At 44.8% G+C, this 13,158-nt stretch overlaps 1 protein-coding gene across 3 annotated transcripts in view; it reads right to left on the minus strand.

The window, feature by feature from the left end:
- Nln (neurolysin) overlaps window positions 1–8,058 on the minus strand; it is a 48,742-nt gene extending 40,684 nt beyond the window's left edge. For all 3 annotated transcript variants that reach the window (XM_051172345.1, XM_051172343.1, XM_051172344.1), the window contains exons 1-2: window positions 7,803–8,058; window positions 4,253–4,401 (exon numbers count right to left, since the gene is read on the minus strand). In XM_051172345.1, coding sequence (XP_051028302.1) covers window positions 4,253–4,401; window positions 7,803–8,034 — 381 coding nt within the window. In that variant the 5' untranslated portion in view covers window positions 8,035–8,058. The remainder of the gene's footprint in view (window positions 1–4,252; window positions 4,402–7,802) is intronic.
- Window positions 8,059–13,158: the final 5,100 nt, after the last annotated feature.

The following is a 13,158-nucleotide window of genomic DNA, read 5'->3' on the forward strand; positions in this document are numbered from 1 at the left end:
GAGGTCCACAGCACAGAGCTGGCCTTGAGGCGCTAAGGCACACACCTGGTCCTGTCAGCTGGTGTAAGGGGCATTCATGGCTACTCCGTGGCTGCGCTTGATGCGGGTTCTCACAGTAGGGCTACATTCCCACATCTGCAGGGAGGCACTCAAGAGCGTAAGTGTAGCATTCAGTCTACATCAAAATTAAACCCACATATTCTCAAAATGAACGAGACAAGTACAAACAGGTAGAAGAATATCCTGAGAAAAACGAACTTTGAATTGAGTCTAATTAAGCCAATTAGCATACTGAGATACTTCACTTGCCATAAAAATGACATTGAACAAAACGTGACTCAGTAATCAGACCCTGTACAGATGCTGAGGCCTCAGGAAGTCTCCACAGGCCTGTGGAAGACTGAGGCACTCCTAAAGTGCACTTGCTAACCCCACTGCTGTGCCACCGTCTCTCGCAGTATTATGTTCTCTGTAATCCCCAGTGAGTCAGAGTTCTCACATGAGAATCTGCTAAATGCAAAGAGGCAACGCTCTCAACCTTCCTGACACTGCCACCCCTTAACACAGTTCTTCATGTCGTGGTGACCCCCAATCTTAACATTACTTTCATTGCTACGGCATAACTGCAATTCCGCTACTACTACGAATCGAAATGTAGACATTTGATTGGTATGTGACTCCTCTGAAAGGGTCACTCAACCCCCAAAGGGTCGCGACCCACAGGTTGAGAACCACTGCGCTAGCCTGTTCTGACGGACTTCATCTTCTTCTGTGAACAAGGACTGTGGCCCTCAGAGCTCACGGGTCTCCTCAGGCAAGGCCTCTCTTCTTCAAAGGTGCCTAATTCAGATGATCTGATGGTAGGCACCCTGATCTTTACCTGTACAGACGAGACTTACTTCCCCTAACACAGCGCTTTATGCATGTTTGTGTTTCATATCCCACATGCTTATAAAGAAAACTGAAGTCAAATTTAAGATTTTTCCCAAGACCACACAGATGTCAAATGTGAAAAGTTCTTCAAATGTTTAGTTTATTGATTTTTCCTTATTATTTCATCATCATTCTTAATTCACTATAATTCTTTAAAACCTCATAATAAAAATAAGGTTTTATTTTAAGACAGAGCCTCACTATGTAGCTGTGGCTGTCCTAGAACTAACTCTGTAGACCAGGCTGGCCTCAAAGTCACAGAGATCAGTTTCCTCTGCCTCCTGAGAGCTGGCATTAAATTCAAGTGCCACCACATTCAGCAACTTAATTGTTCCTTTAAAAAATTCCCTCCAAACTTTTGGTCCCTTAGCCCATAATTTCTTTTTCACAAGAGTTTCATATATCAGTTGTTGTTCCTCCTCCTTCTCCTCCTCTTCTTTTTGACAGAATCTCAGTGTATTGCTGACTGGTTGGGAGCTCACTATGTAACCAGGATCCCCTTGAATTCAGAGATCTAACTACCATGGTTTTCTGAGTACTGGGATTAAAGTTGTGAGCCACCATGCCTAGTTTGATTTTTCTTTTTTTTTGGTTGTTTGTTTTTGTTTTGTATTTTGAGACAGGGTTTCTCTGTTACACAGAACCCTGGCTGTCCTGGACTTTCTTTGTAGACCAGGCTGGCTCAAACTCGCCTGCCTCTGCCTCCTAAGTGCTGGGATTAAAGGCATGAGCCACCACACGTGGCTTGATTAAAAAAAAAAAAAAAGTAACAAAGAAGACATCATAATGCTGAAAGAACTCTGAATGCTAAGAAATGGATTCATAAAATGAATTAGCTAATATTGAGAGACACCAGAATGTATTACTGGGGTCTACTGCACATACTAAAATAAAGACAGAACTTGCTTATTTGTTCCATTTGCATTTCTTATTCCCCCTCTATCCCCATGACATTGATTGTGCTAATGAGAGATCTAAGGAAAACAACCTCAGGCCAAGGCCTGACTTCCTGGGCTGGTGGGCACAACAACCTGCCTGACAATCGCTGACACAACGTGGCACCACAGCTCCTCCACAGGCTGGGCCAAGTGTTCACTAGTCCTATGAGGCCCCCAAGAGCACACACACACTGTGTGGGTCACATTCTTTGGGAGGAACTATAAGAGAACATACTGTATGTTCCACGTGGCATTTTTCATGTCCCTACTTATTTAAATGAAATAAACAAAGAGCTTCCAAGACTTCTAAGTCATATGTATAGCAAAACAATCTACTAACAGATAATGTTAGCAATAAGAACAAAGAGGGACAAAGTCATTAGGTACTAGACAAGAGAGGCACATGAAACGAAAGCAAGGGCACCAAGCCAGGGTAGACCTGCTGGTGCTTTACATCTGAGTTCCTGAGCTGTTCAAGGCCCAACAGAATTGTAAGCTGTAAAAGTACTGGCTATGACGAGAAGACTAGACATAGCTTTAAAATTAGGCTTAGGGTCAGGGTCTGGAGAAAGGGCTGCAGGTGCCATACTGGGCTGTGAAGGTGGCAAAAAACAAAAAATAAAAAACAGAAACTGCAACAGCCCCAAAAGCAGGCCAAAAAGGAAGACAAGACTTTCAAGCAGAAACAAAAAGGAGTAGAGGATACTCAAGGGGCTAAAAGCCAAGGCTGTGAGGAAGAACCGGCTACAGGTAGAACTAAGCAATCTGGCAAACATGGAGTCCTAGCACTGCGAGGGAAATGAATCTACACATCTCCATCTCTAAACCAGAAGCCATCTCCAGTAGAACGCCACTCACAGAAGAAAAATGAATGAGCCGGGCGTAGTGGCGCACACCTTTTAGCCCAGTGCTAAGGAGGCAGAGGATCTCTGTGAGTTCGAGGCCAGCCTGGTCTAACAAAGTGAGTCCAAGACAGCCAAGGCTACACAGAGAAACCCTGCCTTGAAAAAATAAAACCAAAAAAGCAACAAACAAAACAACAAAAAAATAAAAAAAGAAAGAAAGAAAGAAAGAAAGAAATTAGTTTTGTCCAATGGAGTCCCACTGGTCTAACAGCAGTCCTATGCCCAGGAGTAGATGGCATTTGGGAGGTTCTCTGTCTCATAACACTGCATAAGCGCCCTTCCTCCATTCCTTCCTTCCCTTTTAACCTTACAAGAACAAAACAAAAACAAAAAGAAAAAAAGAAAGAAAACCTTATTTCAACTCTTGCCATTAAAAAAAAAAAGTTTTTTATATTTCTGGTTTTGCAGAAAGGAACATGCAAGATAAAGCACAAATGTGAAATTTCAGTAATTTTATGGGAATGCTGGGAAATGTCGGGAAAGTAAGAATTTGAAGAAAGGCGTGCTTACAACGCCAGGAGGCAACTGTGTACTAGTAATTAAGACATCAATGGCACCCAGGGCAGAGTCACCTAGAACACTCATCACTGGGATCTCTGCCAAGTCCTGGAAACGTTAGGGAGATAAGAGGGAGATGGCTCTGGCATCAGCAGTTTATTATCAATACTACAGTTCAACCACAAGATCCTCAGGCATCCAATAATTGACTTGGTCGACTATAAACTTTGCAATAGTTTGAAAAGTCTAAGAGGTTTTTCCACTGAGCTAACAAGTTCATGATAGCTTTAAAAGGCTTACATTCTGGCCAGGGTGGTGGTGGCGCACACCTTTAATCCTAGTACTCAGGAGGCAGAGGCAGGTGGATCTCTGTGAGTTGGAGGCCAGCCTGGTCTACAAAGTGAGTCCCGGACAGCCAAGGCTACACAGAGAAACCCTGTCTCAAAAAACAAAACAAAAAAAGCTTCATTCTGTGGATGTGCTCCCTTCTATATGCAGTCTTTAATTCTCAGTGAATGCAATTAAGAACACAACACAGACCTGATTGATACAAAACAACACAGGAAATTACTATACAGTGCCAATTACTGTAACTGTTGGAAACAAACTCTAGGATTTTCAAGTACTTTTTACTCTTTTAGTAGTAAAGGTTAAAGCCAGGGCCCAGCACATATTTGTGCTCTACCATGAACTACACTCAGCGCCCAGGCTCTTACTTTAAAAAACTGTGTTTGTGTGCGCCTGTGTATGGGCATGCTAGTAGACATGACACAGAGGCCAGAAGGGGGTCTGGATCCCCTGGCGCTGGGGCTAGGGCAGCCTGGGAGCCAGTCGGTGTGAGCTCGGCGTGAGCTCTCGGAAGCAAACATGGGTCCTCTGCAAGAGCAGCAAGCACTCGCCCTGCTGAGCTTTCTCTTCAGCCCCAGGTTTTCTCTCATTCCTTTTCAAGGGCTCTGTTACTTGTAATTTATTACTTACGTGTAAACGGACAATTCTCTGAAATACATCTTCTCTCATGCTCATCTCGATGTCAAATCGAGAAAGCCTTTTGTCTGCTTCTGTGCTGGCAGCCCGCACTTCTCTGTCAGGTGACACGTGCTGAGGGAAGTCCAGCATGGTTCTCTCCACTGTGGAGAGAAGAACGGTGGGTAACACAGGACTTGTCAGGCTAACGGTAAGGCCATGCACTCGGCCCTTATCAAAGTACAGCCAGGGCATAACTGACCGACTGAACTGTGAAGATGTACGTGTCTTACGATCTGGAGAGGCGGGGACCTGGTGCGTAGAAATGGATGGCAGAGCCTGTGGGTCGTCAGTGAGAGGGGTACTGGGCCAGAGGGCAGCAGCTCCCAAGGGCTAGGCCGCAAGGTGCTGTGGAGAATGACTCTAGAAGAGGAAGGGCCTAGTGTGTTGTCAAAAATAAGAGACTGAAAGCAGGGGACCCGGCGAGGATACCGGATATTTACAAAACAAGCCATCAATGCAGCAGGAAGGAGTTTGTGTAAAAAAGTTCTTAATCGTTTCCCCTCCTACAGACTCCTTGCAGAGTCCATCTCAATTACAGACCACACTCGGAGTGCACGTATCAAATAAACATGAAATTCTAGATACGTCCAGTGAATAGCCAGGTACTGTGGCTGTGCCTGTTAAGTGACAGTGGCAATGGTTTGCTCTAATCTTCACATGTTGCAGTTAGCCATTGGGTTTTCATATTCTTTAATCGGACACAAATCTCTGATATCAGAGTGAAGTAACTGTCACTACAGAACTTTCAGTGATGGCTGTGGCTGCGCTGTGACAAGGAATACATCTACTGTCTCACTATATAGTCTCACTATATAGCCCAGGCCGGCCTTGAACTCTCCTGTTTCGGCCTCCTGTGTGTTTATAATACAGGCATACACCACGTTGGGGTTTACAATCAGAGTTTTGCCCGTTTTATAAACTGGAAAAAAGGACACAAGCCATATAGAGTAGATTTCCTTTCCTCAGTAAGAAATGGTTCAGTTAAAATGCCATACTCACAAACGTCTTCTTAAAACACTGCAACCAGTAAAGCTACAGAAATCATGTCAGAAACAGCAGAATAAATGCATAGCTTGTACCACTGAGCCATTTCCCCACCTCTACAATATACATTTCTTAAAAAAATCAGATTCTGTAATTATGTTGTAGCACTTGATTTAGGGAAAATGTAACACAGATTAAAATCTTCATACATAGAGAACTGCTTTAGAACTATAGGTAATAATATAGTTACAATTTCAGCTTATTAAAAAGCTATGAAAGTTTCTCACGAACCTAAATGGTTAACAACATAGCGTGCAGGAGCCCGAAACTAGAAAGAACCCTGAACAATACTCCGAGGGCCATTTCCTTCCTTCCTTCCTTCCTCACACTAACTTGGAAGCAGACTTACATTTTCCCTGCCAAGCTGTAAACAACGCTGTCTGTGCCCAGCCAGACACTGAACGAAGGAGACGCACAGCCACTGCAGGCAGGTAAGGGGAAGTTAGTTTTGAGAAGTCCGATCCCTCAGAGGCTTCATGGTTAAAGGTAAATTTATGGAGAGCAAGAATAAATACCACAAACTTCTATATACGTTTAAAATATTCATTACTGGGGAAACCCAGGACTCAAGGGAACCGTTTTTAAATGACTTTGTGCCTCCTCCTGCCCTCACTGTTTTCTCTCTTCCCAGTCAGACGCAGACAGGCTGGCACGGTAGCTGGCTAAGGAGTAACTGAAGAAGAAATGAGAATCTCAGCCAAGAACAAACCTCTGCTGCTGGAAATGTCCTGCGTAACAGGGACTGTCCCCATCCCCGTGACCTGAAATGGACCAGTCAGATCCCTCACTCTGCAGTTTACAATAAGACCTGAGAAGACACAGTAGCCACTAAGCGGAGAGGGGAGGCTTATAGTGGGAACAGGTATGAAAGCAAACTCAGAGGGAAAAGAGAATCCCCAAGTCCTTCTGACAGTGGTGTGTAGGGTAGCAAATGCTGGTGACCAGGGGATGGCAAGGGGCTAAGGGCAGAAGGACTAGTCATGAGAGCTGCACTCGATTTGGACCGCCTTTCAACTTCTAGAACACGTACAAATGCTTATGACATCCAGTTTGCAGCTTTTTAAAAATGTATTTTTAGTGAAGTGTGGACACACAGCTAAGGTTGTTTAGTCATAATTATCCTATAGAAATATGTCTGATTCTTAGAGGTAAGCAAAGTGTGTCTTCACTTGTATAAGCCTGAGGATGTGCTTAAGTTACACAAGCGAAGTGAAGAAAACTCAACTGTAGGCATCGCACCCTGGACACTAATCGCTGTGATGAGCGACTTTACGTGCTGACTTGGGGCACTTCTGGCTGACACTAGCACAGAAGCTGGGGAAGAGAAGTTCACAGGCCTCCACAGGCGAGTGGCCCCATGCAACCAACTGAGGGCCTGATAGCACAAGAAATAAGGCAGAATTCTCTGGTAGACTGACTGCCTTTATGTGTCACACAGCAGGGTTGTGAGACTGCAGGCCCACCCTGCATGGTTTAGACTTGCTGTCTTCCATGCTTGTGTGAGCCAGCTCCACGGAGAAACCTCTCTCCAGCATGCATATACCCTGGTGACTCTGCTTTCTTGGAGAATCACAGTAGAAATAACACCATTAACAGTTTCCCTCCATGTGCGGTTTGTTGGTCTTGGTCTGTAGCCCCAGCTAGCTTTGTACTTACTACACAACAGTAGCTGCCTTTAAACTCCCACAATTCTCTGACCCAGGCCCCCAATGGCTCCCAGGTTCCTTCTGCATGCTTCTCCTATGCTCTTATATACTATTTATAACAATGATTTCAGTGGCTACATAGACTTTACGAAGATGGAATTTCATCATTTACCTAACTTCCAAACTGTGTCTCTAATTCTTCAACACTGTTTCTGTATTGGCTGACATTTAAGGCTGGTTTCTCAGACTTTGGTATGAAAACAATCCCACTTATATGTTAATTTATGTAAGAATCTTGCCTTGTTCTCTTTCTTTCTTTTTTAAAAAGATTTATTTATTTACTATGTATACAGTGTTCTGTCTGTATGTAACATGTTCTGCCTGTATGTAATGCCTACACGCCAGAGGAAGGCCCCAGATCTCATTATAGATGGTTGTGAGCCATCATGTGGTTGCTGTATTTGAACTCACGACCTCTGGGAGAGCAGGGAGTGCTTAACCTCTGAGTCATCTCTCCAGCCCCACCTTTGTTACTTCTTTGGAATGAATTTCCAGGCAAGGGCAGGAGGCTCTCAGCAGCTCTGATGTGTAGCAAGCAGGGTTTTAAGGAGAGCACACGCGGCGCAGCACCTAACGAGGCTCACATACCTATGTCACTTAGCCCTGAGCAGTGATCACCCCATGTAAGAGTAATTTCTTGTAAAACTGAATAATTGGCTGTTCAGACAAAAAAAAAAAAAAAGGGGGGGGGGAGGCAAACGGCTGTGAATTCCACAAAAATGAAATACCGGTTCCCTCGTGTCTTCACCCACCTATGTATTTCACTTCCACGTCAGCCAGCATCTGCAAGCAGTTCTCGTAAGTCACTTCCTTTAGGTCCACTGTCCCCACGGTGTCGTACACCTGCTTCGTCTGTGAGATGAGCTCCTCTGTCCTGGTCTTTATCTGCTCTGGAGAAAGGTCCCATCTTAGAACGTTCCTGCCAGTGGCGGTGTAGGAAGACACAGCCTGAAGAGGAGATGCCACCTCCCTTCCCAGTGTCATTCTGAGCAGGGTTCCTGAAGCAGCAGCTCTAAAATAAATTAGATAAATAAAAAGAATAGGAGTTAGGGACTTCTGTGGGCCAGAAGCTAAAATATAAACACATAATACAATCTGATACCAAGTAAGAGCTTTTCAAGCCGGGTGCGGTGGCACACGCCTGTTATCCCAGCACTCGGGAGGCAGAGGCAGGGGGATCTCTGTGCATTTGAGGCCAGCTTGGTCTACAAAGTGAGTCTAGGACAAAACCAAACCAAACCAAACCAAACCAAACCAAACCAAAACCAAAAAACCCAAAACAAAAAGCTCCCCTCCCCAAAACAACCCTTTCTTAAAGGAAAAAAAAAAAAGAGTAAAAATGTTACTTATTATTTATTTTCTTACATAATTATCACTTTAATGGAATTTTTACTATTCAAACATGGACTTGAATATATGAAATCATAAAGAAGAAGCTGTCAGATAGATAACAATTGTCCTTTAAAAACTAATCTTTTCACCAGGTATGGTGGCGCATGCCTTTAATCCCAGCACTTGGGAGGCCGAAGCAGGCAGATCACTGAGTTCAAGACCAGCCTGGTCTACAAAGGGAGTCCAGGACAGCCAAGGTTACACAGAGAAACCTTGTCTTGAAAAACCAAAACCAAAAACCACTAATCTTTTCTGTGCTAGTTTCTATCTACAGTGTACACAGATTTTTTTAAATTATAGTTTTGCTAAAGAAAATTACAAATATTCTCTTGTCATGATGGATATCAATCTCCTCCTTTATTTTATGTAAATAAAAATAGTATTTTGTCTCTGCTATAGATATCACATTGTGATAAAAGAAAAAAAAAGTCCTTATTTCCCTAGATACTCCAACTAAAAGCACTGACACTTTGCTTGTATGAATCTGTCTTTTCTCCCCAACTTCAACCCTTGCCCCAGTTTTACAGCTTAGAAAAAAAAAAAAATGTCGTATCTACTGGGTAACAGTTGCGCAGTGAATGTTTAGGCACAGATCAAAATATTTTCCATGTGGTAAAACTCAAGACTTTCAGCAGCCTTCACAGCCACATCCTGTGGTGAGTCTCCTTCTACTGAAGACAGCACTAGAGCAGACCGAGCGACCTGCCTGAGGCCACACAGCCCGCCATCCGGTGAGAGCCGAGATTAGAGAGCAGGCGGTATGGACCTAGAACCCATCCCTAGCCACGGAGCTCAGCTTAATTTATCTCACCAGATCCAGAACTAGCCTTTGGAGAGTCAGTGAGGGGAGGTGACAGAGGCTCAGAGGCTAGCTCACATGTTTAAGGTCATCTGTCCAACAGAACACAGGCTACATACGTGCAGCCTATGAGGGGCAGCGAGGGGTGGGTACAATGACAATCTGAGCAGGCTCCCGATGTCTAACAGGAAGAAAAGCACAGGGACAAATAAACTACACTGCTTCGTGGTGAGCACTAGGACAGGTGGACAGGTGAGCACAGAGGGGACACCTGCTCTGGTCTGGGAGAGTGTGTGAAGCACCAACGTTCTGGAAAAATGCTGAACACGTCAAACTATCCGAAGGCCAAAGACCGTGTGGGAAGTAGCCGGTGCGGAGCCTGGGGAATTGTCGTTGTGTGGCTATGCTGGTCTGTTGTGTTGTTTCTGTCTTTTCTGCAGGGCTAGAGTTTGGAAGCAGGAGGGCTCTGTCACTGCCTCAAACTTACTCAGAAGGCAAAAGAGCACTGACACGTTTGCATTGGGTGAGAGATGTGAAAAGCTTTCTATCTCAAGAAAATTCATCTATTTCTCCAAGTGACTAGGTGACCCTGAGTTAGAAAATGGGTGAGCTGGAGTGATGGAAACTTGCAGAGGTAGAGACAATACTGGTATGGAGCAAGCAACTGACTCAAGGGAAATGCTTGGGTTCTGAGAGAACACAGCAAGAGACTTGTGGGGAAAGACAGAGAGCAAGTCATGAACGTGTTACTTCTGCGGTGGCATCAAAGTCGAACTCCTTGACAGTAACGGCAACCGCACTTACAGGGCTGGCTGGGCTGGGAAGAGGAGAATACAAGGCTCTACCTTCACACCTCAGTGAGGTAAAAGGAAAACCAGGCCAAGCTGGGGCTGAGGGAGGGAAGCTATGAATGAGACAGGAAGTGAGTGTGCAACAGTCACACGCGTAGAGTCAGTGGGAGGTGGCTGAGGGGATGCGGTTCACGGTTTTGGCCAGAGCTGTGAACAGGGAGTGCTGGAGTGTGAGACTGAGGAAGGGGGTGGAGAAGGTGAGCGAGCATGCAGGCGGCTCTCCACAGATGTGGCTAGGAAAGCAGGGAGAGCAAGAGGCCGAAGGGTCCAACACAGACGAGCTATAGAGGAGGACAGGAGAGACCTGCACACTGACCTCACCTTCTCACCACAACACTTCTTATGTGAAACTGGGTGAGGCTCACTAGAGGTTGGCCCTCTATCAGTAGAATAAAATTAAGACTGTTCCAAAACACGCTCAAATGTATTAAAGTGTAATTTAAATATTTATCTAATTAAATGTATAAAGAATCTGGGTTTTTTTCCCCCTGAGATAAAGAAAATGTTTTTAAAACATTTTAAAAAGCAGCTATTGAAACACCAGAAATGAAAACTGGCCAATGTAAAATACTGGCTAAAATCTTTAAAATTCAGAAGGCCTCTGAATTCATATTACTTAGTACGCCATTAAATTCTCATTCCTTAAAAAAAAAACAATGGAAATCAAAGACGTAGTTTAGGCTCGGCAGCTAAACACGCCTATGGCTCCTACAGAAGACCCATGCCAGGCAGATCATGTCTGCCTGTAACTCCAGCTCTAGGGGATCTGACACCCTGTTCTGGATTTTGTGGGTACCACACTCAGATGCACATCAGAGACACAAATATACACATACTTTAGAAAAATCATAACACTAAAGCCAAAAAAAGTGTGGTTTATGACATATGCAAAGAGAAGAGTGGGAAATAACAACCCATTCCCCTCCAGGCCTGAAAGCCTTGCCTCAGAGCGGAGGCCATGGAGATGATCTGCACTCTGGTATTTCAAAAAGAATTAAAAAAAAAAATTTACCTGGAACCAAAAATGTTCAATCAATTAAAAGATACAGAACACAATGTCCCTATGGCTCCAGGAGAAAATGGGATATAAAGCATGGATAGGACAGAGAAAAGAAACTTTAGTCTTGGTACAATTAATAGTACAGGCAAATGGTGGTAGTGATGTGACAGTGAAGGTTATAGTAGGTGTTGGGGTGACAGAAAAACTCAAAGACATTTGACTATAAACAGTTCAGTGGGTGGGGCAGAGAGATGGCTCAGCAGTTAAGGGCACTTACTGCTCTTCCAGAGGACCTGTGTTTAAGTCCCAGCACCCATGGCAGGTGGCTCACAGCTGCCTGTAACTCCAGCTCCAGAGACCCCACACCTCTGATCCCTGTTCGCCCAGGGCACCTGCACTCACATGAAACTGTGATACATTTAAAAAAATTGCAACAATAGAAAGAAGGAATTTTAAACTGTCCTCTAACCTTGCTGGCTGGTCTGCAGAGGGAATTAATTTCAATGTGTCTTAGGACCCTCTGCCTGTGACGGTTAGTCTAACTCCACCACACCTGCCCTCCTAGTGCAGCACATGTCTTCCTGCCTGGCCTGTCTCACCCGGAAGTTGTTATTGGTTCCATCCAGACAATTCATAGTGTCACCCAAGAGTCTGGGGTCCCATTCCCTTAGAAGACTGACCTTCACTATGAGGTATAAATTGGGAGATTTACTTCTGAACTCTTCCTCTTAGAAAGCACATGTACATGTGTACATATATACACATGTGCAGAGAGAGAGAGAGAGACAGACAGACAGACAGAGAATAGATGGATGGATAGACAGACAGACAAGAAAGATCTTTAAGAGAAAAATGAATTCACAAGTAAAGGAATGTAAGGCCCAGGCAATTTCCCTTAAATATGTGGCTCTTGTAAGGAAGCCACAGAGCAGAAACAATGGAGTCCCATTCAGATAGGCTGCCTGTGTGAACACTGGAGCCAGCAGCTTGCTGGTTGGGCCTGGGAATAGAAGGAAGACCACACCAGAAACAGAGCTTTAAATACGGAGGGGACCAACCACCTTGCTGGAAGAGGACAGCAAATGCAAGCCACAGAGTGCTAAAGCCACACTGAGAGCCTCAAAGGGTTCGTTTCTTCATCTCTGGGGATCAAGCCAAGGCCATATGCACGTGCTCTGCAAGCATTTCAGACAGCGGTGGAGATGCTGGTCTGGGAGGGAGAAAGGACAGCTATGCGTCCCCTTACTTTGTGGTACAGGGTATGGAAAGAAAGATATAGCGGGGATCTTTTCTTCGTGGTCAAGAGGATTTTAGAAAAGGGCAGAAAAGAAAGGAAGAGCTGCAGCAGACTATGACAAAGTTGGGTCTCGGTGTTCACGGGAAACACTGACAGTGGAGTCTAGAGTACAGCAGGAGGTCAGGCGGGTGTTCATCCAGCCGCTGGCTGCACAAGTTTTCTTTTCTCTCGTTCCTCCTCTTTTTTTTTTTTTTTTTTTGGTGTTTCGAGACAGGGTTTCTCTGTGTAGCCTTAGCGTCCTGGACTCGTTTTGTAGATCAGGCTGGCCTCGAACTCACAGCAATCCACCTGCCTCTGCCTCCCAAGTGCTGGGATTAAAGGCGTGCTCCACCACGCCTGGATTTATTTATTACCATGTATACAGTGCTCTGCTTGCATGTATATGGCCAGAAGAGGGCGCCATATCACATTACAGATGGTTATGAGCCACCATGTGGTTGCTGGGAATTGAACTCAGGACCTTTGGAAGAGCAGGTGGTGCTCTTAACCACTGAGCCATCTCTCCAGCCCCAAGTTTTCTTTTCTTACAGTATTTCTTACATGATTTGTACACACCCTGAAATTCACCCAAATTCTTTGAAATTCTTGGCAAATGTTTCTTCCCAGTGCATCCCACCCTCGTTGTCCAGGCTAAGGGGACTGCCTCTAACCACAGAGCGCATACTTGGACTGCTGTGCGGGAAAATGGTACCATTCTCACCTCCTCCCTGAAGCTGAGGAAGCTTGTGCTCCCGACTGTAGCTGGCAGCCATCCTATGAGATGGAGCAG

Source organism: Acomys russatus, chromosome 30 (genome assembly GCF_903995435.1).
Source record: "Acomys russatus chromosome 30, mAcoRus1.1, whole genome shotgun sequence".
In the NCBI taxonomy this organism is placed as follows: domain Eukaryota; kingdom Metazoa; phylum Chordata; class Mammalia; order Rodentia; family Muridae; genus Acomys; species Acomys russatus.